Source organism: Brassica napus, chromosome C5 (assembly GCF_020379485.1).
Source record: "Brassica napus cultivar Da-Ae chromosome C5, Da-Ae, whole genome shotgun sequence".
NCBI classification, from domain to species: Eukaryota; Viridiplantae; Streptophyta; class Magnoliopsida; order Brassicales; family Brassicaceae; genus Brassica; species Brassica napus.
Window position 1 is genome coordinate 30284505 of NC_063448.1, and position 27550 is coordinate 30312054.

The window sequence follows — 27550 nt, forward strand, 5'->3', positions numbered from 1 at the left end:
CAAAAGACCTAATGGTTCATTACCAAAGGTTTTAATCATCAACGGTTGAAATGGTTTATCAACAAAGGTTTCAACGGTTCATTTCTAATACTTACACATCACAAATAGTTAAAATTATTTATCAAAACAATTGTAATGCTTCACTTTAATGGTTGCAAGGTATCACCTAAATATCCAACAATCCACCCCCGTTTAAATGTAAACATAGATTCATTAAATAATAACACATATATAAAATTCATACATAAATGAAAATGTTCAAAGAATTGAATTTTCATCGTAGTGTATTAAACATTCAAAATTCCCGAGAATTAGGATGCCCTACAGATTGAATCCATCAATCCATCTTGGACACATGAAGATAATACACACATGTGTTTCCACACTACTATAAGTGTTTACCTAACACTATTATAAGCAATGTGTCCCTATCCATTCATGAATGTATGCACACATGTATTTGCACACTACTTTCAATCATGCACCTGATTCATTTTTTCAAAGTATCTATTAATAATAACATCTCAACCTATTATTTCTTGTAGGTTCAAGCACATACCATATATGATGATATGAACATGTGCTTCAATCTTTAAATATAGGTTATCCACATTAAATTCAGCCTCTAATGTTGTATTATAGGGTGATTGGATATCTCACAGTTAAAGATTTTGAATGGGCTTTAAACTCATCCCTTTAACATACTCAATTACCAAGTCTATAGTTAATCATTTCGTCAAATGACATGCTACATATTTTTCAGACCAAAAAACTTTATGGTAATTACTCTATGAGTGATCAACTCACATATTGCCTATACTTGACACCCATGTGTTTCGACTTACCATTATACACTTGTTTATAAACCTTAACCAAGATTTCTTCACTATAAAAATAGATGGAAACTGGTGATCTAATATTTTGACCACAACATAATCTCTTAAAATAAAATCCTTAGCCAGTATGCCTATTTATCGGCATATGCTAATGCTACAAATTCTTATTAAATAGTTAATTTTTTCATGAAAGTCTCCTTCATGAAAACACATGAAATGGCACTTCCCCAAGCAAAACACTCAACCACTTGTAAAAAAACATGGTCTTCTAGGTTGGTAACCAAACTTGCATCTGATTATCCTTGTACCAGTGAAGGAAATCTGACGTATGACAAACCATAATTTATGGTTCCATTTAAGTACTTGAGTTGTGATATCAGTTGTCTAGTATAAGACACAAGCTTCACATTCGTATCCATGGGAGTGCTCATTGGACAACAATCTCCAAATTGAACTTCTTAACAACTTTCTCAGTATAATGAGATTGTGTCAAAGATAGTCTTTTCTTGCATGTGTAATTCAAATTTCAAGAATCACATCCACCTCCCCTATTTTTTTCAGTACAAACATAATAACAATAGTGATTTTGTAAGCTCTACTTGTCTGGGACTAGTGCCAAAGATCAACATGTCATCAACATACAAGAAAATGATTATTCCATTACTAGACTCGCCAATTTGGTATATAAACACGTATCCCAGTGGTTTATCTTAAACCACATGATAAGAAAGTCTCATCAACTATCCAAGAGTTTAAGAAAAACATACCAGTCAGTGATGTTGAGGTTTCTTCTCATTCAACATATTCACCAGTGTATGCCACTTCTTGTCACTCAACCCAGTTATGCCCACGCGATCTTGCGCTGTTATCGCGTTTGATGACTGCATTGCTTCTGCTGGAACAGAGGTATGCACTACATTCACTCTTGGTGGATCATTCCTAACCTGTGTTTATCCAGTTCCATGTCCACGACCAGTAGACTGACGTGCATTTGGTCGATCTCCACACCACTCAGGGTACTCGAGTGTGCGACAACAGCCATAAGATAGGTGCCCCTTTCTTTCACAGTGGAGCAAACCATCTTTGCTCGTTCTTCTCGTCAAGGAAAGGAACGAGTCATCCCTCCATTCTGATACGTTCTGACCGAGTACGCCATTGTGTCATTCTTATTGTGCCGGACACAAGAGGTATGTTTCACATCTACATCCTAAAGCAACACATTAATGTAAGCTTCATCCAGAGTAGGCAAAGGATCTTTAGAAAGTAGGCTTGATTTTACAGAACCATACAATGCCTTGTCAAGCCATTGCAAGAACTCATGAAGCCTATCCTCTTCACGTTCTTTCTCTATATTGATCCCAACTGGACAGTTGCAGGTTTTAGATTGCCTAAATTCAGACAGAGATGTCCACAACTGCATCAGCTTTTCGTAGTATTCTTCTATCGACAAACCTTGTTGTCGACAGGTCATCAGTTTCACTTTGATTCTTTGAATTCGTTGACAATTCTTCACCAAATTTCGATGAAGATTATGTTCCCAGTAATAGCTCGCAATCTCTAGATGAGACAGATTCGAATGTACCATCTCTGCGATTGTGAGTTTGATCCAGAACACCACCAGCGCGTTATTTATCTACCAATCCACCACATCTTCAGAGTCATCACCATGCTTTGGAATAGACCCGTCCACAAACCCAACTTTCTTCCTTGCCTTGAGTGCCATACAAAGATTTCCAGACCACTCATTGTAGTTTGTCTTGTTAAGTAGCGGTTGGGATATCAAAGAACCAGGATTGTCACTTGATGACAAGTCGTAGGGTGATATGGTCAGTCTCTGGGTCTCAGGTCTCAACACTCTGCTTCCCTCTGATTTGAGTCTTAGTCGCATAGCTCATACCAGAATCATCGTTCTTGCCGTCATTACTTCCCATCATGCAGTACTGATAGAGAAAACAACTTTATAATTTGATTAGAAGAATCATATTACTGCTCTGATACAATGTCAAAAGAATTTCTCAGTGGTGAATGTTTCTCTTGTATTTACTTTGAGGTCAATCGACATGTTTATATATTACACGTTTTATAACCTAGCTTCCCAACATATAAGGAATGTTACAACTAAGGCAATATGTAGTACATACAATATCAAAATATACAATATCACAAGATACGATTTGATATCTTAATAGATTTTAAATGAGTTTTTAAAGTTCATGTTTGAATAACAGTGAATTTTTTATTTTAATACAAATCACTCAAAACTCTCGGTTGTATACACCCTCGTAATGTTAATTACATAAAATCATTAAGTTGCGAGATACCCATGCATAATATATATTTCGTGCAGTTAGGTATACATTAGTTTAGTTTGGATGGCTAACCATATGATGCCATGATGGTCAATGCTTTACATAGCAGCTACCATTTTTATGTATAAAAAATGATGAATAATTATCTTTTGTATATATAACCTGAAAATCTAAACTAATGTATACCTAACTGCACGAAATATATATCATTAAGTTACAAAAGAACAGACTATCATCTGCAAAAAGCAGATGAGAAATTGCTGGACACGCTCTAGCTACCTTCATACCAGTTAATTGCTTCACCCGTTCTGCCTTTTTTATATTTGAAATTAAAGTCTAAGAACACATAATAAATAAGTAAGGAGATAATGGATCTCCTTGACGTAATCCCCGCTGAGGGGTTATAAGACCATGTGGCTGCCCATTGAGAAGTACTCTATATTGAACTGAAGATATATACCTTCGCATTAATTTGATCCAATGAGGATCAAAATCCATTTTGTGAATGAGAGCCTCAATAAAATTCCACTCTATCCGATCATATGCCTTACTCATATCTGTTTTAATTATCATAAACTTATTTTGACAGGACTTATTAGTATGCAAACCATGAAACATTTCCTTCGCAATAATAATATTATTTCCGTATAAGAGTATTTATATATAAAATATTTGCGTATTTTTTTTTAAATTTTAATTTTATTAATAAATTAAATATTTTTTAATTATATTTTTAAATTTTGTAAAATAATACAACGAAGTAGATTCGTAGCTAATCTACGACTTATTTATGTTGAAAGTTTACGAGGAAATCATAAGAAAAGTTAAACGAGTATTTTACGAGGAAATACTTTCAAGGTATTTACGTGAATATTACGAGGAAATATTTTCATGGTAATTACGTCAATTATACGTGGAAATACTTTCACGATATTTATGTGTCGTTTACGAGGAATCATTTTCGTGGTATTTACGAGGAATACTAGCGACATTCTTACGTGGACTATCTACGTGGTTTTTACGACGATTTGTTTTCTTCTTCTTTACGACGAAATATTTTCCTCGCTAGTTTACGACGAATTAGCGAGGAAATATGCGTTACGACGAACGTATAACGACGAAACGTGATTCCTCGCTTATTCCTCGTAAACTCTCTTGTACGATGAACTCACGAGGAAAACCGCCGTCGTTAAACTTATGTTTTCTTGTAGTGAGCTTAGACTCCACTTGATATGGAAGAAGACCCCATCAGAAGACTACCTGGAAGTCGTCTGGACGACTTCTTTGAAGTCATCTGGAAGACTTTCTGGAAGTCTTCTAGCGCATTATATTTTGGAAGACTTCCGAGAAGACTTCCCATAGGTCTTCCAAAGTCTGATCCAGATCTGAAAAACATGTATATCAAACCCAGATCTGAAATAACCTGCATATAATATCAAAAAACGTTCAAATGGCTTTAAAACAGAGAAAATGAATGGAAAATTAGATAGATATACTTTTCTAGAACACACAAAGTACATATCCAAGTGGAAGATGAGAACCATCAGATTAAAAACATGCAACAGAAAGATAGATCAGTGAGAAAGACATGAGACAAAAATGAAAAATTCATATAAAGTTTAGTGTTTTCAAGTCAAAGAGATTATAGTGGGTTTGGAGAGTTTTAATTTGGGAAATAGAATGAACTTTATGAAACAAGAGGTTACCAAATGAAGAAAAATCAGACATAAAAACTTACCAAAACACTCAGATCTATTATGAAAGGGAGACATCGGAGAAGACTCCGTCAGAAGACCTCCTGGAAGTCATCTGTAAGACTTCCTAGAAGTCGCCTGAAAGTATTCTAGCCCAGAAGTATTCCAGATCAGAAAAACCTGCATATCCAAATCCAGATCTGAAAACCCTGCATATCCAAAAACGTTCAAATGGCTTACAAACAGAGAAAATGACTGGAAGATTAGATAGATCTACCTTTATAAAACACACAAAAATACATATCTAAAATTAATAGATCTGCCTTTAAATGATTGGAATATGAGAACCATGTGATGAAAAACCTGCAAAACAAGATAAATTAGTGAGAAAGACATGAAACAAAAACAATAAATTGATATAAAGTTGGATGTTTATAAGTTCAAAGAGATTAGAGAGAGATGAGACAGATTTAGAATGAGGAAAATACCATTTTTGTTGCAGCCACTTGAGAGGAGGAGAGGCACTGTGTAAATTTTTCTTTATATATGGAGACAAAAATTTCAATAAGGTTAAATATTTTCGATCAGAAGAATTACTAGACGACTTACTTGTAAGTCACCCAGAAGACTTCAATATTTTTTGCGGGAAACTAAAATATTTTTAGCTGGAGTTAGAAGACTTTCATAGAAGTCTTCTAATCGCCAGACGACTTACATGTAGCCGTCTAGACCCTAAACTAAATTAACTAACTAAACACATCATAAAATAAAATTAAACTTAAAATATGTTTACTATACACAGAAATAAACACATATAGGTAAGATTTTAATTTTTCAAAAAAACATTTAAGCTTTAAAAAATCTAACCCTAAAAATACATACAATACAACAACATATGTTGTCAAACCCTAAGGTAAAGAATATCATGACTAACTACTTTCCCTCATCTATGTTGAAAACTATTCAATTTTATTACTCCCTCTGTTTTTTATTGTAAGTAGTTTTAGATGAATGCACAAATATTAAGAAAGTTATTAATTTTTCCAAAAGTAGCATTTGAAATATAAATTAGGTGTAGTTAAACCAATCATAAATAAGTATATATTGTTTGATTGGTAACATTATACCCAATAAAAGTAAAAGTTACTTAAAATTATTAAAACTACTTATATTTTGAAACAAACAAATTTTACTTAAACTATTTACAATAAAAAACAGAGGGAGTATATCTTAATTTATATCACTCGAAAATATTTATAATTACATGATCTTAATTTTTCACTTGTCAAAATATTTTTTTAAATTTTTATAAATTATTTTTAAGATCAACTACACCAGAAGACTTCCCTGGAAATCGTCTAGACGACTTACAATATCTCATAAGATTCAGACGACTTTCCAGAACTATATTCGTAAAATTGAGTTCTGTTTTTTTGTTTGGTCACAAGGAGCTTGCTGTAATTTCACAAGACTTTTAGGTTAGTTTTCTATTTGATTCAAGTTTAGATAAAGTTTTGTATTTAAAATCAAGTTTTGAGTCATATTTGGCAAATCCCCTTATTTTTTTACAACAAAAGGCTAGTAACCTAAACAGATTATAAATTTGTTAGTGTAAAAAACAGAATCAACATAAACAGATTTTGAGCATTACATGCCAGCTTATCCGCTATTATGGTGTCTTTTTTCGAGGGATAATGGTGTCGTGAGCATATGCTTATTTAGATAAAAACATATATTATTATTATAAAACACGAATAGTCATGCATTGATGCATACAATCATATGATGTGGTAATAAATACGATTTTATCCGTGAGGTGTTTGAATCGTCCTATAGAGAAAATATGTTTTATAAAAAAAATGGCAAATTTTCAAAATAGCACCTTTCTAAGTTTATATCACAAAAATAGCACTTCAAAACTAAAATGACCAAAATAGCACATTTCTAAGTTTATCCTTTGAAAATTTTAATTTTTTTATTTTTCAAAATTTGAAATCTTATCCCCAAAACCTCATTTCTCAGCTCTAAACCCTAAACCCTAAACCCTAAACTCTAAACCCTAAACCCTAAACCCTAAACCCTAAACCATAAACCCTAAACCCTAAACTCTAAACCCTAAACCCTAAACTCTAAACCCTAAGTCCTAAACCCTAAATCCTAAACCCCACCCTTTAACTCTAAACCCTAAGTTTATGACTTTTGATAAAACATTAAGTGCTATTTTTGTGACTTTTGACCTTGAATGCTAGTTTGGGAACAAAAACTTGATTTAGTGCTATTTTTGTCTTTTTTTTTTATAAAAAATTTGTTATAAATGTATTTTTTTTTTAAATTGTTATAAAACATTATTACACGTTGCATTGTGAATTTGTGAACAGAGTGGAATGGTCGTGGAGTAGATAAGACAGCATATAATAAGAAAACAACAACATTAATAATTTATTTTGTTTACAAGGAAATTATTATAGAAGTTTCCTTTTAGTTAATCACGGATTACCAAGAGAGAAAAAGAGAATACATAATCCAATAGAAGAATTGCATAGAAGAAGGGTGAAGGAGGAAGCAAAAAGGAAGTGGCGTGTGTTTTTTTATTTCTTCTCCTCAAAGTCTCATACATATCCACAGATTCATAGCTCAATCTCATCCTCGTTTGCTCAATCTATCGAGAGAAATTGTACAGCGACCGAGTGGTTTAGATTCTTGGATGGTGACGAAGGAAATGCGTGTTGGAAAATACGAGCTTGGGAGGACGCTTGGTGAAGGAAACTCTGCGAATGTCAAACTCGCCAGAGATACTGTTTCAGGACAATCTTTCGCCGTCAAAATCATCGACAAGTCTCGTATCTCTCGTCTTAACGTCTCCTTGCAGGTTGTTCCATTTTCCATCTCTTCTTTTCTTCTTTAGAATTATTGAAAGGTGAATTCCAAGGCTTACAAAAATCAATTTTGATAGATTAAGAGAGAGATCCGCACACTCAAAGTGTTGAAGCATCCCAACATTGTCAGATTACATGAGGTAATTAACTACTTTGCAATCATTTTACTGGAGAAACTTGGATACTTGTGATTGTGTTCTTTGTCACGGAAAAGATGATAACGTAAAGATTCTCTATTACAGCTTAAGGAAACCATGATTCTATTATCTGGGTATAAGTTCGTCAAAATATTAGAGAATGTTTTGACGATGATTAACGGGGATTAAACAAACCTCTGAAACCTTTTTATTTTGTTTGCTTTCTAAAATATCTTGGTTAGTTGTTTTTTTCTTAAGTTTAGTTCTTTTCTAATTTCTTAATCTTCTCTTCACGTTGTTAAATAGACACGCTTAACTTTTATATATTTTAAAAAAATTAAATATTGTTTCCCCCATTAATGGCCATGGATTTGATGACAATTTCAATTCTGGGGTCGGTCCCATTTTTTAATATCGACAATGTCATCATGTTCACGATTCTTAATTCAGACAATAAAAACCAAAAAAAAAAATCCAAACATTACCAGATAACATGAAGTAGTTTTTAATATATATAGTTGAGATCCATAAATTCTATTTAGACACAGAGTTACTTTAGACAAAAATCTTATCAACATTCAAATGTCGTATTACAATTTCATTACTGACACAAAAATAACTAACACTTCATGAAGTAATTGTTGCACGATTTTTATGGAAATCTTGAATTATTGTGGTTGAATCTGCTTGATGGTATAAATAATTTTAGAAACTGTTTAAGGAAATCTTCCAATAAAATTTTTTCTAGGATAATTTTTTTTAAGTATTTGTCACAAAAATAGTCATTAATGAAAAAATGATCAAAATAAGTTTTTTAAAGAGTAAAAATATATATTTATCCTATGATTAACTAATCTAGATTCAGGGTTTAGAGTTAATGAGTTGAGTTTTGGGATAGGATTTCAAATTTAAAAAAAAATAAAAAATAAATATTAAAATTTTTAAAATAAAAAAAGACTATTTTGATTATTTTTAAAGTTATTTTTGTGCCAAAAATTTAAAAACGGCTATCCGAGAGAATTTTCTGATCCCAATTCGATCCAACATTTATATCAATTGTTTTCTGTATTATTTGAAAACAATGTATGGGGTGTACCGACCAAATTTTCGGGCCCTCCATTATTATTTTATTTCTTATTAACTAGAGAGTTTTGACAAAAAGACATTAAACTTTGTTTGTTTTTTTGATGCAATTGAACTTTATTTGTTGCTTTTGAAAAAGTATCTTCTCATCTTTTGTGGTCAAGAACTTGCGAACAAAAGTCCCCTTCGTTATTGGTAGATTCACCCTATGTTCACCAACCAAATAGAAGTTATTTATTTCATATTAATATCTTTTAAAAAAGAAAACAATATATTTTTAATATATATCATGATTTTTTTTTTAAATATAAATAAAAAAAATACTAGTCACAAAAAGAAGAAAATTTTTAAGAAAATTTTTAACGCTGTAAGCAAAACACTAAACCATAAATCCTAAACCCTAAATCTTTGGGTAAACCCCAAACTCTTGGAAAAACCATAAATTTTGGATAAATCCTAAACCCTAAATCAAAAGCAATAAACACTAAATCTTAAAAACACTAAACCCTTAATCCTAACCCGTAAACCCTTTGATTTTAGATTTTTAAGATTTATTGTTTAGTATTTTTGATTTGTGGATTTAGAATTTATCCAAGAGTTCATGGTTCACCCAAGGGTTTAAGATGTATCCAAGGGTTTAGAGTTTACGGTTTAGGGTTTAGTGTTTTGCTGACGGTGTTAAAAAATAATTTAAATTTTTTTTCATTTTTGCAACTAGATTTTTTATTTATTTTTACTTTGTTATTTTAAAATTATGATATAAACTCACAATATTTTGTTTTTTTTAAATATTAAATATGAAATAATTAATTCATATTGTTTGGCGAACCTACTTACTACTTCCCCTCCTGAATGTTTTCATTAATGTTGTTATAAAGGCCACGCTTAACATATAATTAAATCATTTTTGTACTTTTAGTATCTTGATGACTTCTAATTTTGATGACCAAATAAATATGAGTTAAAGATTAATTTTCTTTCAAGCAACCAAAATAGTTGGTTCTTAACGTTGAATTAATAGACTTGGTCTATGATGTGTTCAAAAAAAAAAAAAAAAGACTTGGTCTATGTTTTTGCTTGAAGATGGGAGCTTCTCTGATATTTTTCTAACTTATGGTCTCGAAGTTTATTTTAAATACCTAAGCTTCTCTATTTTATATCATTGATAAGCCAATTATTTATTGTCGACTTGCAGGTCTTAGCTAGCAAAACCAACATTTACATGGTCCTTGAATATGTCACTGGAGGAGACTTATTTGACAGAATTGTAAGATTCATGTATTGCTACGGTGACAATTTTGTTAGTTAGCCAAAAAGTTGGTTTCTAAAGACATGCTCTGATTTCTCTTAGGTCTGCGAAGGAAAGATTTCGGAGAGAGAAGGAAGAAAAATGTTTCAGCAGTTAATTGATGGACTCAACTATTGTCATTACAAAGGCGTTTTCCACAGGGATCTCAAGGTCTGTTGTGTGTACACGTTTTCCTGACCCATCAAGAACATAAAACGTTTCCTGTAATATGTCCCACTTTTTTTTTATGCCAATGTCACTTTCTGTACGTAGCTAGAGAATGTTCTTCTTGATGCAAAGGGTCACATTAAGATCACTGATTTTGGCCTTAGTGCTCTGCCTCAGCATTTTAGGGTATTTTCCAAATAGCCTAAACATATATACATCAGCAAAAAACGTACATATGTCCCAACATTTTTCGGGTTTGACATTCTAGGAAGATGGGTTGCTACATACAGCCTGTGGAAGTCCTAACTATGTCGCTCCTGAGGTTTTAGTCAACAAGGGCTATGATGGTGCTGCATCGGATATATGGTCATGTGGAGTAATCTTGTATGCTATTCTTACGGGATGTCTCCCTTTTGATGATACAAACCTGGCGGCTATTTGCCGGAAGGTACTGTTTTTTTTTCTTTCTATAGTTTAGTTTATGTTTGAAGAAACATAACAAAAAGCGCTACTGCCATTCCAGATAGTCAAAGGGGACCCCCCAATACCTAGATGGATATCACCGGGTGCTAAAACCATGATCAAGAGAATGCTTGATCCAAATCCAATGACGAGGATAACAATCGCAGGTATTAAGGCCAATGACTGGTTCAAGCATGACTACAGTACTTCGTCCAATTGCCATGATGAAGACGATGCAATCTCAATCCAAGATGTAAGACTATGTTGCCTCTTATCCTGGTTCTTATACCAAGTGCATTGCTTTGATCAGAGTCTTGTCTCTTTGGTTATTATGATTAAGGTATATGAAGAAGAGAAGACCTCTGATTCACCAACCGTCATCAATGCCTTTCAGTTGATCGGAATGTCATTGTTTCTTGACCTCTCCGGTTTGTTTGAGACAGAGGTAACGATACCTTCTTTTCTTCGTTTGCTATGTATCAAGACTATTCTTTGCTTCACAATAAACGTGTATATCTTTATGCACTGGTTCAGAACGTGTCAGAGAGGCAGATAAGATTCACGACAAATAAGCCAGTCGTAGATGTGTTGGACAAAATCAAAACAGTCCTAATGGAGATGGGTTTCTGTGTACAAAAGAAGCACACAATGGTGACATCTCCTTTTGTTCTTATCTACTACTTGAAATGTCTAGCTTTTTCTTTAACTGCAACTTGAGATGATGTACAAATTTTAGCCAAAAAAAAAAACTTGAGATGATGTATAGACTTTTAATGGTTTCTAAAGCTGCGAAGTGATGTTGCTTCAGTTAAAAGCAATCCAAGAAGAGAGTACTCGGAAAGGGCAAGGCGGGTTATCAGTAACGGCTGAGGTTTTCGAGATAATCCCTTTGCTGAATGTGGTTGAACTGAGAAAATCACATGGCGATTCATGTCTATATAATCAGGTATTAATAAATTCATGTAACTATTATTTGGTCTCTTTGTATATATATTTTTCCAATATTGACCTAAAACAACTTATCGCTTTTGGGTTGGTGCAGTTATGCGAGAGATTATCAAACGAATTGGACACATGATGTGTCATACAATATCATTGCAAGTACAACAGCTTTTAAGGTAGCCAGTAGCAGAAACAAATGTCGACTATTCAAATAATCCGGGATGATAGAGGATATATGAAAAAAAGTTTTTTTTCTATTAATTTTTCTTTGTATAAAATCGGTACATAACATTCAAAAAGACAAGGCCACAATTAGGTTCTATTGTAAACAATACATTTTGTTTCTCTATCTGTACATCAGCAGCAATTTAAACAGATATTTAAGCATATGATATTTTCTCTATCTGTTCATAAGAAGCAATTAAACAGATAATTGAGCATATGATTTTTTAAGCATATGATATTTTCTTGTATAGCTGATTTAACATGTACATTATAATCAAGTACTTTGTCTCTTTCATCGTTTTCTACAATGGTCTAGCATTTCCAATGGTAAAAGAACTTAAACAGTATCTGTAACAATATAATATTACTACTTTATTATAATTTATAGGATGATTGATTACTATTTTATTATAATTTATTTGATAAAATTTTGGTTATTTAATAATATAAATTTAAGAATAATATTTGAGAATATATTTATTTACTAAATATACGATAGAAATTTTGAAATTTAAGATTTTATTAAAGATATTTTTGATTGATCAATTTGAAAAAAAAAACACATAAAATATCTTTTGGACATTATTTGCAAAGTGATTTTGACACATATTTTCTGGACAATCATTTTCACTAAATAAATGTGATATGACATAATAGAAATTATGACATAGCTTATGCCAAAACGTGACATGGACAATTACATTTAATGTTTATTTTTATCTTTAGTAAATATTTAGAATATGGTAGTAAATTATACATCATCATTAAAATAAATCTATTCAAATATTATATTAAATAATATAATAACAGAAATATATTAATAATTTACAAATTTTGAAATATTATTTATTTATATTTTCTATAATTATACAATTTTATTGCTGATCAATGTTTCCATATTTTAAAAAATCATTAATTTTTAATCGTAATATTCTTATCTTCATTTATATATCTAAAATTTAGAAATACTTTTTATAATTTTTGATAATTATACAAATTTTATTTTAATTAATTTTATACAAATTTATTTAATATATTTGATCCAAAAATAGATAAAAATCTATCTTATATTTATTCTTAAATATAATTTAAAGTAAACAAAATTGTTTATTTAATCTTAATTTTAATGTTCAACCCAAGAGCGGTTCGTCTCTCACTCAACATTCTCTGCATAACCGGGTTTCCCACGACCATCACATCTAGCAAATCCTCAAGAGAGTCTAAACGAACCTGCTGGCTATCCATTCGAGCTTTCATCTGAGAAGTCTCTTCATCCCGTTTCGAAGTGTATGACGAAGTTGCCCTTGCAACTTTGTTAACAGAGCCTATACCGACTATCCGTCCCTTCTTTTTACGAGCCACCTATAAAATTAAAACTTATATTAATATAGTTAATTATGTTAAAATATTAAAAATAATGTAAACAAAAATTTTAAGTTGTACCTCTTCGAATATTCTGTCGGCGTCTTCGGTGGACAATGTGACGGGTAATCCATCGGGAGACTCCTAGGTTAGTTGCGTCTTCCGTTCTTCAATCGAGAAGCCACTGCTTGGAAGAGTTTCTCAGATGCAGGATCCACAAAAACTCCGTCGGATGTGGCGTGAGTCATCTTGAATAGGTCAGACAGAGATGGTAAGACTCCCGTCTTCTCTAACTACAAAAAAAAAATTAAATTAAATATTAAAAATTAAATTAATTGAAAATTTCAAAATAAATATTTAAAACAAAACTTACAGCTTCTAGATGGATTCCTGCATGAGGTTTTTGTCCGGTTCTGTGAAGCATGAGCAAATGACCATCTTTATCCTTCGTTCTTCGAGAAGCCGAGCACGAATTGGCCTTTTTGATCGAAGAGAGGTGCTCCCAATAGGCGATGGGGTCATCCCACACATCCTTCGTGAGCTCAATGGACTTTCCCTCATACCCGTAGATCTCCCACTTGTCCTTCCAATCGGAGACTGTCTTTGCCTTTGCAACGAATTCCGCCTTCACCCTCTCGGTGATTCCCAAAGACCAATGCCACTTTTGCTGAAATACAAAATTTTTAAAGAAATTATAATTAATAATAAATATTTTTTTAAAAATATATATATATATATATATATATATATATATTTAAAAGTGAAAATTTAATTAAATTTAAAAATCTTACCGCAAAACATTTAAACCAAGTGATCTTAACGTGATTTGGTGTCTTGCTCCAGTTCGGATATGCCCCGTCGTAATAACCCTTAATCATCTTCGAAACGCTCCGGCTAACACGGTTGTTAGCCCCAAACCTGAAAAAAAAAGAATGTAACCGTTAAAAAATAAAAATAATTTAAAGTTTAATGTAATAAAAATTAATAACTTACCAATAAGTTCCTCGGGGTCTATCGGGGTCTAGAACATCCAAACCCTCCCGACCAGGCTGGGCAAGCAAATCCTCCACCGTATATCTCGCGAATGGGGCATGTGAAGGCACACGCAAATCCGGATGAACTGCACCTTCTGGGACAGGCTGAGGTGCAGCCGCTGGAGGAGGAGGTGGAGGCATCTGCGGTGGAGGAGGAGGACTCCAAGCAACTCTCTGAGAAGGCTGAGAGTCTGGAACTGCATCGGAAGACGATGGACTGGAAGAAGATGTACCGGAACCATCGCAAAACAACTGGGCATAAGTAGGTGCTGCTGATTTCCTCCTAGGAGCCATCTAAAAAAAATTAAAATAAATTTAATCAATTACGACATAATTAAAAAATTATCCCGTTACCTAACTAATCACCTAAACTAGTATTCCATCACCTAACTAATCACCTAAACTAATTACCTAATTAATCATCTAAACTAATTACCTAACTAATTAACCACCTAAACTAACTTTAAAAAAAAAAAAGAGGGAAGAGAGTTTACCTTAGAGGGAGAGCAAAGGAGTTTGGGAGGAATGAACGACGCAGCCTCGCTCTCGGCGTTTCATTATATAGATAACGATTCGTCGTAAACGCGACGTAGTATTACGAAAACGTTACCAGGCCCGCGTTTTTCCATCTACGACGAAGTTACCAGGCCTGTGTTTTTCCATTTACGACGAAATTACCAGACCCGTGTTTTTCCGTTTACGACGAAATTACGTTGAATAGGTTTACCAGGCTTTTCCATTTACGACGAAGTTACCAGGCCCGCGTTTTTTCATTTACGACGAATTTACCAGGCCCGTCTTTTTCCATTTACGACGAAATTACGAAGCCCGTGTTAATTTTACAAGGATTTTACGACGCTTAACCCTAAACACCGAGAATGAAATCCCTAAACCCCAAAGTCACATATCATCTAACATCATATCTTATTCTTTACTACTTCTTACTCTTTCTCCAACTTAAACCCTAAAACTCCATATAAATTTTTAAAAACTAAAGATGAAAAATTATATAAAACAACTTTTGTTACACATACATTAAGATGGTAAAAAAACAATATTTCTTTAAACATACATTACAATAGAGAAATACAACATTTGTTACATATATTACATTACTCTAAATCGTTTTCGTTCTCATCAATACTACATCACTCTAAATCGTTTTCGTTCTCATCACTATCATTACAATCATCATCGTCGCTTCTCTCAAACTCGTCTTCACGTGCTTCATCTGTTGCATCTTCGGGAATATCTCCATATTGAAAGTTTTGCGGGTCGATCAAAAGGATTTCATCAGTTGGTTGTTCTGGTACCTCAACTTCAGTGATAGCGTCTTCTTCTTGCAAGGGCGGTTCTTCTCCAGCGACAATGCGTCCACGAGGTGTAATTTTGATAGCAGCTACCCAGTTTATCTGGGAAGTTCGAAGCCGAGGATAAGGAAGGAAGCTAACTTGCTCGGCTTGTGAAGCTAAAATGAAATGCTCAAATTTGTTGTATCTTCTCCCATAATTGACATACACAGCACCAAATTTGTTATACCGAATCCCTCAGTTCACAACAAGATTGAACCATTCACATTTGAAGAGGACGCATTTTAGCTTCAATAACCCCGGAAAGTCCACTTCAATAATCTCCTGCAATATCTCGTAAAAGTCTGTTTCACCTTTCACACATATTCCGTAGTTACTCGTTGTCCGATGTCTCCCATACTCGTATGCGTGAAAGGTAAATCTTCGTGTGAAATACATAGATGATGTGGTGACCTTTGCAACTGGACCTTGAACCAATTCGTGAAACCATACGGGATAATATGGATCGTCATAATCAACCTGCAAAAAGGAGATTTTCTTAATTAATGTTGAAGTATCAAAACACTTACTTAATTAATCAATGTATGAGATATATTACGTACATGTGATTTTAACCACTTGAAAAAGTACTTATCTTTACGTGTGTCCACATCAATTGCAGATATTCCTGGTATTGCTTCTTCAACTTGAGATACAAACATGCTGCAAATTAAACAAATAATCAAGTCATACATAATTAACTTCAATTCATATAATTATCATTCACAAAAATATTTACCTTTCAAAGTAACGGGTCATTGCATCCTCGCAGTTGAGCAGAATATAAGTGTGGGCACTATGTTTATCCTCTTCACATGACCACCATACTTCTTTCGTTTTACCACCAAACCGTCCAATTTCGCAGAAAATGCCAGGAACACCATCAATTGGATATGATGTCGGTACTCCACCATCATCATATCTTCTAGGAACTCTTTTTCTCGTACGTACAGTTGGAGCAAAGTAGTATGATGTGAAGTTAGATGTTTCGGCTGTCAAACTCCCCGCAACTATTGAACCTTCAACCTTTGCAAGATTTCTTACTTTCCCCTTCAAATGTTTCATCTGTCGCTCATACGGATACATCCATCCGTTGTGAACAGGTCCACGAAGCAATGATTCATACGGTAGGTGGACAACTAGATGCTCCATGACGTTAAAAAATGAAGGAGGAAATATCTTCTCCAGGTTGCACAATATGATCAGAATGTTCTGATGAAGTTGTTCGATGACTTCTTCCTTGAACGTACGTGTGCTAAGATCTCTGAAAAATGCTCTGAAGGATGTATATTGCAAAAGTAATCAAATTAATAACATTTCATAACATATGTATATATATTATAAATTTATAATTATCTGCAAGTGCTTCATGGACATTTTCTGGAAGGAGCTCGACAAAAGCAAATGCAAGCAGTCGTTGCATAAACACATGACAATCATGACTCTTCATTCCGGAGAACTTTTGACCTCGTTCAACACATCTTGACAGATTTGAAACATAACCATCAGAAAACTTAACTTCTGATGCAACCCAGTCAAACAAGGTTGTTTTGGCTTCTGATGACAACCGGAAGATGGGAACATGAACGTTTCCATTGCTCTTGATATGTAACTCACTTCTTGAGTAAATATCAGGTAAGTCAATCCTTGACTTTTTGTTATCTTTTGTCTTCCCAGGTACGTTAAGTAATGTATTCATGATGTTCTCAAAAAAATTCTTCTCAATATGCATGACATCCAGATTGTGGCTTAAGAGAAGATCCTTCCAATAGGGTAGCTCCCAAAATATACTCTTCTTATGCCAGTTGTGAGAGACACCATACCCATCAGGCATATTTCCAGGAACATGCCAATTTCCTCCAACCTTAACTGTTTCCTGAGCTCCGTAATAATCAATGTCCGCTTCGATCTGCTGGCCGGTGAGATATGGAGGAGGACTGTCTCTGACAATTTTTTGTTCCGAAACAATGTATTATTTCTTTTGTACGGATGAGCAAGTGGAAGAAAGCGACGATGACAATCAAACCAACAACTCTTCCTACCATTCTTCAGTTGAAAAGCATCCGTTGATCCAAGACAATATGGACAAGATAATCTTTCATGTGTTGTCCAGCCAGAAAACATCCCATAAGCAGGGAAATCACTTATCATCCACAGCAGAATTGCTCGCATCGTAAAATTGTTTTTCAAGGAACAATCGTACGTCCTCACCCCTTCTGACCACAATTGCTTTAGCTCTTCTATCAACGGTTGAAGAAAAACATCAAGAGACCGTTTTGGATGCTTCGGCCCAGGGATTAATATGGTCAAAAATAGAAATCGTCTAGTAGACATTCCAAATGGACTAAATCCATCAGTGTGTAACCCAAGATAGACATTTCGAATATTTGTAGCAAAATCTACGTGTACCTTGTTGAAATGTTTCCACACTCTTGCGTCTGATGGATGTGCAACCTCACTATCTCTCTGGACATGTTCAGCATGCCACTTCATCGACGCAGCAGTCCTCTCAGATTGATATAATCTTTTCAATCTGTCTGTAATTGGTAGGTACCACATCCTTTGGTACGGTACCACATCCTTTGGTACGGTACCCTATTCCTCCCACGGCCTTGCGGTTTGAATCGTGGTTTTTTGCAGAATCGACACTCTTCTAACTTGTCATCTTCCTTCCAGTAGATCATGCAGTTGTCGATGCAAACATCAATCATCTCCGAAGATAACCCAAGACTATAAACCAATTTCTGAATCTCGTAATAAGATTCAGCAGACACATTGTCTTCTGGCAAATACTCTTTAAACAACTCTGCCCATGCATCCATGCAATTCTCAGGTAAATTATGATCCGTTTTAATATTCATCATCCTAGCTGCTAGAGACAATTTAGAGAGACATTCTCTACAACCAGTGTAGATTGGTTGATTTGCAGCATCTAGCATTTCATAAAACTTTTTTGCATCCAAATTAGGTTCTTCTACATTTCCAGTTCCATCAGCTATTGTTGTAGTTGTTTATAAAAATGCATCACTAATCATATCTTGAACACTATCATGATCTACCATCTGCTCCTCTTGATGATAATTATATTCATTATGCACATGATTCGGTTCTTCATTATGATGAGCATCCTCAAAATTATTATTACTACTACTAGCTTCATTTCCCCCATAACTCTCTCCATGTTGATACCAAATGTAGTATTGTGGTGTAAATCCTTCGTTTACTAAATGCTTCCATACAGTTTCACTACGTGCAAATTTTGAATTCTTGCATTTTCGACAGGGGCATAACATCGTACCGCTTTCCTGCGTGATCGGTGTACAGCCCGCCTGGTGCATGAATGTCTTTAGCCCGTTAAGAAATGTGTTCGTCACCCTTCCGTCGGAATCTTTGTGCAAATACATCCAACTCCGTAACTCGTAAATACTACCGGCACCGGCTATTTTTTTCTTAGATTTTTTTTTGAAAATTTTTTTTTGCTGATTTTTTTTTTCCGTTTGTGTGTTGTGAGGAAGAGAGTTGTGGGAAATGACATATATATAGAGAAATTTTCGAGTTGGGTAGTTGAAATACAACAACGATTTTACAAGGAATGTTTTACATGGATTTTACATGGTTTTAACATAATATTTAAAACGACTTTACCACGAATTTAGGTAAGTTAAAGCACATTGAATACACGTTTTCACCTAAGTATAACGGTAACATGATTCGTTGTAATGTCGATGTAACGTTTACGACTATTTTCGCTTTTCACGTACTTGCGTCGTAAAGTTCCATGGAGTTTACGACGAATTTTGGTCTCGTCGTAATTGCGTTGTAAACACCTTGCAAATTTACGAGAAAATATTTTCATCGTAAATCTTCGTTGTTACTGAAACGTTTTCTTGTAGTGTTATTGTTTTAAATTTTGTTCAAATTTAACTTCTAATGACTTGTCAATCTGGATTTTTTTTAACAAAGAAACATCTAACCAATAGTTGTTGTAAGTTGTAACCTTAACTAAATCTTTTTTTTTTTTTTGCTTTTTAAATTATCTTTCAGTATTATTCACAGACACCGGAGACTCAGCATGTGTCGACTTTAAAAGATTGCCTTTTTTCTTCCAAGTACAAAATTTTCTCTTTTATTTTATTTTTGATTCTTGATTTTTTTTGCAAAAAAATCTCAAATTCGTACGATCAGATTTTGAAGTGCAATATGTGTAAAACAAAAGTCTATCTGAGTGACTCAAAGACTTTAGAAAAAATATTCATGCATAGAAGGATTTGGAAGTCATTATTTGGTAATAGATTTATATTGGACTGATTTCTTAAAATCCCATTTTATACTAAACCTAACTGGATTATTCATGGATGCAAAAAAAGAAGAAAATATATATATATATATATGTGTGTGTGCAAATTATTTTTATCAAATGTAAGATGTATTTAAATATTTTCTCTTTTGGTACGATATTTTTATTTTTTTGTCGGGTGTCATATTTTGTTTTTGACGAATAAAATGGTAACTGTAGCTATCTCATTGTGGGTGTTATATTGTGAAAGAATTTTAAGGAGGCTTATTGAATTAGGGATTTGAGAAGGTTTTCAAAATTTTAAGATTTAGAGGGTTTTGTTGAATTCAAGGATTTTGATGGAGGGTTTGTTGAATTCAAAGATTTTGATGGAGATTTAAAAAGAGAATTTGGTAGGATATGGTAAAATCTTTTTAAATTTCTTTTAACAAAAACTTAAATCAGTAAACTACAAAATCGTAATCTGATTGTTAGGTTTATATTAAAACATATATATCAAATGATATTACTATACATTATAAAGAAATATAGTCTTGTAACGATTGCGCATACGGTGAAAAAAAATTAAAACGTTCTTTGATAGGTTGCAGAGTTCAAACAAAAGTCCAACTCTTCTATTTCTCCTCTGTTATGTGCTCCTTCACATTTTCTCGATGAAGGTGCTAAATTGTCTTCTTTGGAGAATGATACATGATATATTGTTCATGAGACTTGAATACCGCAAGAGAAGTAAGGTTTGTTAGCTGAAGAGGTATGTTTCTATGTAACATGTTATAAGAAAGATCAAGGTCTCAATGTCCAGCAGATTTGAGAAGATATCCTGTATAGAGCTCGACAAGAAATTGTGAGATAGATTCATGGCTTCGTAGTTTTGAGAGTACTCCAATTCTGATGGGATAACACCACTTAATCCATCGTTAGACAGATCCAAACCATATATATAATCAACTTTCCTCTACTGAACTCAGATTCTTCAGTGTAAGAATCATACTTTGATTTGTTCATTCTCACAGCACAAGAAACAACATACCTCTATTTCTTCTCGAAAGTACAAAACTTAGGCCTTCGATGATGATTTCTTCTTTGAAGGACCAGCTGTCTTCTGCTCTGCTTTCTTGAATATATTGGCTAGAGTAACGAGCTACCGTCTTTTATGATTGGTTTTTCCTTTTTAGCTGGAAGTTCATTAAGCAACTTGCCTGCTGATGCAATAGTAATATCAGCTTGAGGTTCCTCACGACCTTTTATTGAAAGTCAGATTCCAACACAGGTTTCCATCTTCTTCATCAGATGTATTGTCTTAACTAGTTCACTTTGACCTGAAGAGTTTTCTGGAGAAGTTTCTGCAAACTTGAACTTCTTGCCAGAAATTTTCTGAGACTGTCGAACCTGAGTTAGTTGAACTGGTGTAACTTGAATCTTATCAGCCATATAATCTCCATCATCAGACAAAAGCTCCTCCATTTCAACTTCAGGTGAGTCTGTCTCTGTCTCTGTCTCCGTTGGTTGGCTACCAGTTTCAGGAGTCGCAACCGTCTTAACCGAAGCTGCTGTTGCTACTGCTCCTGCAACACCTCGGAAATCAAACTCAGTCTGCTCTGCCTGAGACAATTCTTCAGGGAAATCAAGACGGGCTTCTTCAGGGTTTTCCTCTTTAGTTCCAATCTACCATGATTTTCATGTCATCAAAATAGTTATCGCATAAGACGTTTTTGCCACCTAGAGAATTGCGGAGACAAGTATCTGTTCTTCGGATACAATATCGTTCCAAAAAGGTTTGGTCGACCCTGGAGGGAAGCTGACGTAGAGGACGGGATTTTGGTGGAGAATCGATCGAGATCGCGGATAGTGACGCCGGAGATGGGAGCGAGGATACCAGGGATGGAGAAGAGGAAGCGGTTCTAGAGCTGTGACTTGCGGATGATGTTGGAGCCGTAGTGCTTCTCTCTGATCCGTTCTCTTGTCCCAAATATCAAATAATTGTTTTTTCTTAAATTCCATCTCTTTAGATGGTATTCTTTTTATTGGATTTGAAGAGTAAATCATAGTTTTCAATAATCTAAAATAATTTCTGATGAATCTCATTGATGAAATCCATATTTTACAATAAGAGGTGATTTGGTAGGGTTTTTATAAATGCTACATTCAATAAGGGAGGATTCGTAGAACTTTTTATAAATACCTAATCCAATAAGATAAGATTTGGCAAAATCCTAAAATTTGATGAAATCCCTAATCCAATAAGCCCCACTTATAGTTTCTCTCAGAATGTGAGTCCATCTCAAAACATGATCATCTTGGATAGAAAAATATCTTTGTAGTGATTTAGGGGAGGCAGTAGCTCTCTAAGCTTTAATCATTTCAAAAACAAAATGCATATATATACATATTTTAGAATCGTCAAAGCAGTAACTTAATCTGATATTAAGTAGGTTTCTTCTTTCTTCTTTTTCTTGAATACAAAAAGGTTTCTAACTTATTTTATCTCCTAACTATATGAAATTGGTGTTTATCAATTTTTTTTTTTTAAAAATGGTTTTTATTGAAACCCTTATCCAAAGCCATTGGAGTTGTCTCTGTTTTCTTTATAATTAAATGTTTTGATGTTTATAAAGAAAATATTACATTCAAAGACAATTTCTAGTTTTTAATTACACACTAGGTCAGTTTCCACTCCTATGACACTTTATGTAAACTAAGCCCATTTTCATTATTTCCTTTCTAACTAAATTAGTTTCTATTTAACGTAACTTGGAAAAGAAAAAAAATTATTTTATTAACTAGATCAAACATGATTTGACACATATCTACCTCTAATTTTAACCGTTAGATTTATTGATCTAAAGTCAATACCAATGATCCAGATTTCATTAACGACCCAACACAGAGACAAAGAAGAGAACGACAGAGGGGTAAATGAACGAAGATGACGGTGACGACGACAGGGACGGAGGTGATGACGGTGACAGAGACGATGACGGTGTCGACGATGGCGTAGACGACAAGGACTTTGAGGACAACGATGGATATGTAAACCACATCAGCTTAAAGCTCATCTCTTTTGTAAATTTCAAGCTCGGAGAGAAAAAGATCCACTGTTGCAAGCTTGAAGAGACATAGATCCATGGCTCAATCCGTCGTCATCCACGGAGGTTTAACATCTCTCTAACGTAATACACACGGCTAAGAAAAGCTCCAATCCGCCATAGACTTCTTTATTCTCAAAAATTTAAGGTTGTCGACACGATCTTATCATACCACTAGGACCTTCTCTCACCAACCGAACCTTCTCTTGCCACAATCCTCTGCTTTGATTGAGCTCCTCTCATGACGAACTGTGACGTTTTAAAAATATGTGTACACCAGGACGGTTTCTACCGTGCAAATACTGCAATTTGCAAATGTATCCAACTTATAAGGCGTACATTTGAATCCTTGCAAATAAATCTAAAATATTATATGGTGGCTATGTATTATTTTACAAGTTAATTGATGTACATGTGGATAATAAAAAATTTGTGTACATGAAAAACAAATTATGTACATGGTATAATGTGCACACCCAATGGCTTTTAAATTTACAGTTTTATCAGAGTGTAACCTAGCCGCTCTCGAGGGATGAAGAAGGCGATTCTCAGGTTTGTTCATCTCCGACGGTGATCCAGTTTTCCGGCGGCTCTGCAGTGTCGCAAGGGAGACTACCATACACTCCTTGTGGTACGGCGGTCACTCCACGCAACGATCTCTTCCTGACGTCTCTCCCACGCAACGATCTCCGGCTGAGGTATCCTTTGAAACTTGGCTATCGCCTGGATCTCCACGTTCATTGACGTGTGGATCATAGTTCCCGTCTTTCGCTCCACGTTCATTTACACGTTCATCTCCTCTCCGATCTCCGATCTGCTCTATTCATCTCTACGTTCATCTACACGTTCACCTACGGTTCGTTTTGACGGGTTCGATCTCCGCTTGCTCTGTTACGTCTTCCACTATCGCAGAGCAGCAGAGGTATTGGTGTCCAGGATTATCGAATGGGATCTTCGTACCGTTCCAAATCAACTCATATGGTTGATATCAAAGGCAAGGGAATTCTCTATGAGGATGATGACGAACCGATCAAGCTAACTGATCATGATACCTCACAAAACATTGATGAGTTCAAGCTGTCTCTGATCGGAAAGATCCTCAATCCCAAGAAACAAAGTGTTGAGAAGCTTCTTCAGAAAATGCCAGTTCAATGGGGCATGGAGGAACGTATAACCGCAAACGACTTAGGCAATGGAAAGTTTCTACTAAAATTTTCCACTGAAGAAGTGCTGGCCTCTGTTCTTCGGCAGGGCCCTTTCCACTTTAACTTCTGTATGTTCGTACTGGTTCGATGGGAGCCTATTGTACATGATGATTATCCTTGGATAGTCCCATTCTGGACCCGGCTGATAGGTGTTCCTTTGCATCTATGGACTGAGAACAACTTGAGAGAAATAGGATCTCGTCTGGGCCATGTTCATCAAGATACAATAGAGCTGATCGAAGGAAGGATGCTCTTAGATATTGACTCCCGAAGACCACTCAAGTTTGCGAGGAAGGCTGAATCTCCTGAAGGAGATGAGGTCACGATTGAAATTAAGTATGAGATGTTGTTCAAGCATTGTTCTACTTGTGGCATGCTTACTCATGAGAAGGAGTATTGTCCTTCGCTCCAGCGTCAAGGCGTCTTTGCGCGGGTTCAGACGCAGGAGAATCGGCTACCGATGTCTTCACATGCTTTGGGTAAGAAGGATACTAATGCGCCACACTTGAATAATGCTGCTGTGAGGTTTGATAGTGGAGCTCGCAACTATCGTCTTGACCTTCCCCGTGAGGCTTACAAACGACATGACGATAGGATCATTCGCCGGAGGGAGGAGCAAGCCGGGAGGAAAAGATATGGAGGTGCGCGACGGGAGGCAAAGTCGTACGATAGGTATAATGGAGCAAGCTGGCATGAGAAGAAGCCCCAGCCCCAGACCCGCCATGATAGGGTGGAGGTACGTGAGGCGACTGTGGTTCGTGATCGCTTGGAGTGGAAATCACCGGACCGTCCTGATGGTTCGTATGGCCATCAGATGAGGGTTGCCTCCCCATTTCCGAGGGAAAGTGCTAAGTCTATGCAGGCGGATCGTGAAGCTTCTGCACTGCAGCCTCAGGCGTCTATGCTTGCTGAGCAGAGGAGTGTGGGTGTTCCGAAGAGAATAGCTAGTGCTATTGTTACTCCCTCCCGGGGTGATAGCTCTGATGGGAATGTGACTAAACGTTTTAAAGGGACTCCTCGGTCCTTAGCATTTGAAACCTTGACACAGCAGGACCCAAAGCCAGCTACAGAGGATGAGCAGGTGATCGAAGCTCTTAATGACATGGATATAACGGTGCAGCTAGATGGTGGGATGATGGATTGTGAGATGCAGAATGATGACTTGATGGGGTTGGAGTTAGCGGAAATGGAAGAGAAGAGTGGTCATGAAAGGGCTGACCACGGTACTGAGCAGATTTCACAGAAGCCGACTGGTAGATCGTCGAAACATATCAAACATGGTTACAGGTCCAGTGCTTCCTTGGGTGGGCAGGCAAAGAAATTTGAGATTCTTCTTCGAGGATCTCCACAGAAGAGATCATCTCACAGAAGAGATCATCTTCGTCTCTTTCAGTTCGGGTGCCTAGTGGAACTGGAGGCTCGCGACGTCATCACCATAGTTCGAAGAAACATAAACCTGGCTCATCAAAGAGTGTTGGTTCGATGGGATCCAAAAACCCATCCCACTTGGATCAATGAGGACGCTCAGTTGGAACTGTCGAGGGATTGGAAACGACCTCACAGTTCGACGCCTAACGGAGATGTGTCAGAAGCATCGCCCAGGACTTGTGTTTCTTTCTGAGACGAAGAATAAGAGGCCGCTGTTGCAAAACATTCAGGCTGACCTAGGATTTGATCATTTGTTTACTGTTGAGCCACTTGGACTCAGCGGTGGTTTAGCCTTATTTTTTATGGATGATTTTCAAGTTAATGTTTTATTTTCTAATAATCGTATGATTGACATTGAGGCAGTCATTAATGGAATAAAAGTCTATATGACGTTTGTTAATGGAGACCCTGTATTAGAAAGACGAGATCAGGTTTGGGAACGTCTTACGCGTTTCTCAACAACAAGAAATGGACCTTGGTTCATGATAGGTGATTTTAATGAAATAACATGCCACGAAGAGAAAACGGGAGGAAGACAACGCGCTGATAGTTCCTTCCTTCCTTTTAAGCAGATGCTTAATGATTGTGGAATGCTAGAGTTTCCTTTCACAGAGGACATGCTTTCTTGGGTGGGGAAGAGAGCAGGAGGATCAACAGTTCGATGTCGTTTAGACAGAGCAGTTGGAAATGCGGACTGGCATGAGAGGTTTCCCCACTCTTCTGTTAAGTATATGAGGTTATGGGGATCGGACCATCGTCCGATTCTTGCAGATATACTCACAAAGCCAACGAGAAGGTCCAAGAAGTTTAAGTTTGATAAGAGATGGCTGGATAATGAAGAGCTGCGGCAAGTTATCCTTGAGGGCTGGAAGTCTCCTGATCTTCCTCCCAATGCGACTATCATGGAACATATTTCAATTTGCAGGAAAGCTTTGAGTGAATGGAGGAGGCAAAATAATGTCAATTCGGCAAAACTAGTAGAGGACCTTAAAGAGAAAGTGGAAGGTTTGTATGCCGATGACAGTGCCACGACTGGTGAGATTGCAGCAGCCCTGAAGGAACTCTCGGAGGCCCTTAGATCAGAAGAAATGTTCTGGAAACAGAAGAGTCGGGTGTTTTGGCTGAGAGAAGGAGACAGGAATACAAAATTCTTTCATGCTTGACAAAGCAACGAAGAGCAAGGAATAAGATCACGCAGCTTGTAGATGAGGATGGAAATATTGTTGAGGATAATGAGGGTCTAGTAGCCATTGCTACTAGCTATTTTAGGCAGATTTTTGAATCATCTGATCCGGAGGAAATTGAGGAGGCATTAGCTCATGTTCTAACGACGATCACTGGGGCTATGAATGATGACCTTACAGCTCCGGTCTCTGAATGGGAGATTAAATTAGCGCTTTTTGCCATGCATCCAGAGAAGGCCCCAGGACCAGATGGGATGACTGCGCTTTTCTATCAGAAATTGTGGGATATTGTGAAGGAGGATTTAACTCTTATGGTTAACAAATTCCTTTTTGAGGGAACGATGGCGAATGGACTAAATGATACAAATATATGTCTTATCCCGAAGGTAACGAAGCCCAATGCGATGACTTAGTTCAGGCCCATTAGTCTGTGCAATGTCAGCTACAAGATAATCTCTAAAGTCTTATGCCAGAGGTTAAAGAAAGTGCTTCCTGGTTTGATATCGGAAATCCAGTCAGCCTTTGTTGCTGGGAGACAGATTTCTGATAACGTCATGATTGCTCAGGAGATGTTTCACGCTCTGA

The 27550-nt window shown here is 35.6% G+C and overlaps 1 protein-coding gene and 1 pseudogene across 2 annotated transcripts; one reads left to right on the forward strand and one right to left on the reverse strand.

Moving 5' to 3' along the window:
- Positions 1 to 7254: 7254 nt before the first annotated feature.
- On the forward strand, positions 7255 to 12198 carry LOC106451804 (CBL-interacting serine/threonine-protein kinase 17). 2 transcript variants are annotated; one of them, XM_013893783.3, is made up of 11 exons: positions 7255 to 7708; positions 7793 to 7855; positions 10131 to 10202; positions 10287 to 10394; positions 10497 to 10577; positions 10660 to 10839; positions 10915 to 11106; positions 11194 to 11298; positions 11388 to 11504; positions 11662 to 11799; positions 11896 to 12198. In XM_013893783.3, the coding sequence occupies exons 1-11, from the start codon at positions 7544 to 7546 to the stop codon at positions 11929 to 11931; spliced, it is 1257 nt and encodes a 418-aa protein (XP_013749237.2). In that variant the 5' UTR covers positions 7255 to 7543; the 3' UTR covers positions 11932 to 12198. The 2 variants fall into 2 exon arrangements, with proteins under 2 accessions (XP_013749237.2, XP_013749238.2); XM_013893784.3 differs by lacking the exon at positions 10497 to 10577 and having other exon boundaries at positions 7256 to 7708.
- An 8257-nt stretch (positions 12199 to 20455) lies between these two features.
- Positions 20456 to 23931, reverse strand: LOC106373940 (annotated as a pseudogene).
- Positions 23932 to 27550: the final 3619 nt, after the last annotated feature.

Excerpts from the sequence above, each read along its gene's own strand:
- LOC106451804 (XM_013893783.3), top strand. The coding sequence starts at position 7,544 with ATGGTGACGAAGGAAATGCGTGTTGGAAAATACGAGCTTGGGAGGACG. Across the intron at positions 10,840-10,914 it reads TGGCGGCTATTTGCCGGAAG|ATAGTCAAAGGGGACCCCCC; the intron begins GTACTGTTTTTT and ends CTGCCATTCCAG. Across the intron at positions 11,505-11,661 it reads TACAAAAGAAGCACACAATG|TTAAAAGCAATCCAAGAAGA; the intron begins GTGACATCTCCT and ends ATGTTGCTTCAG.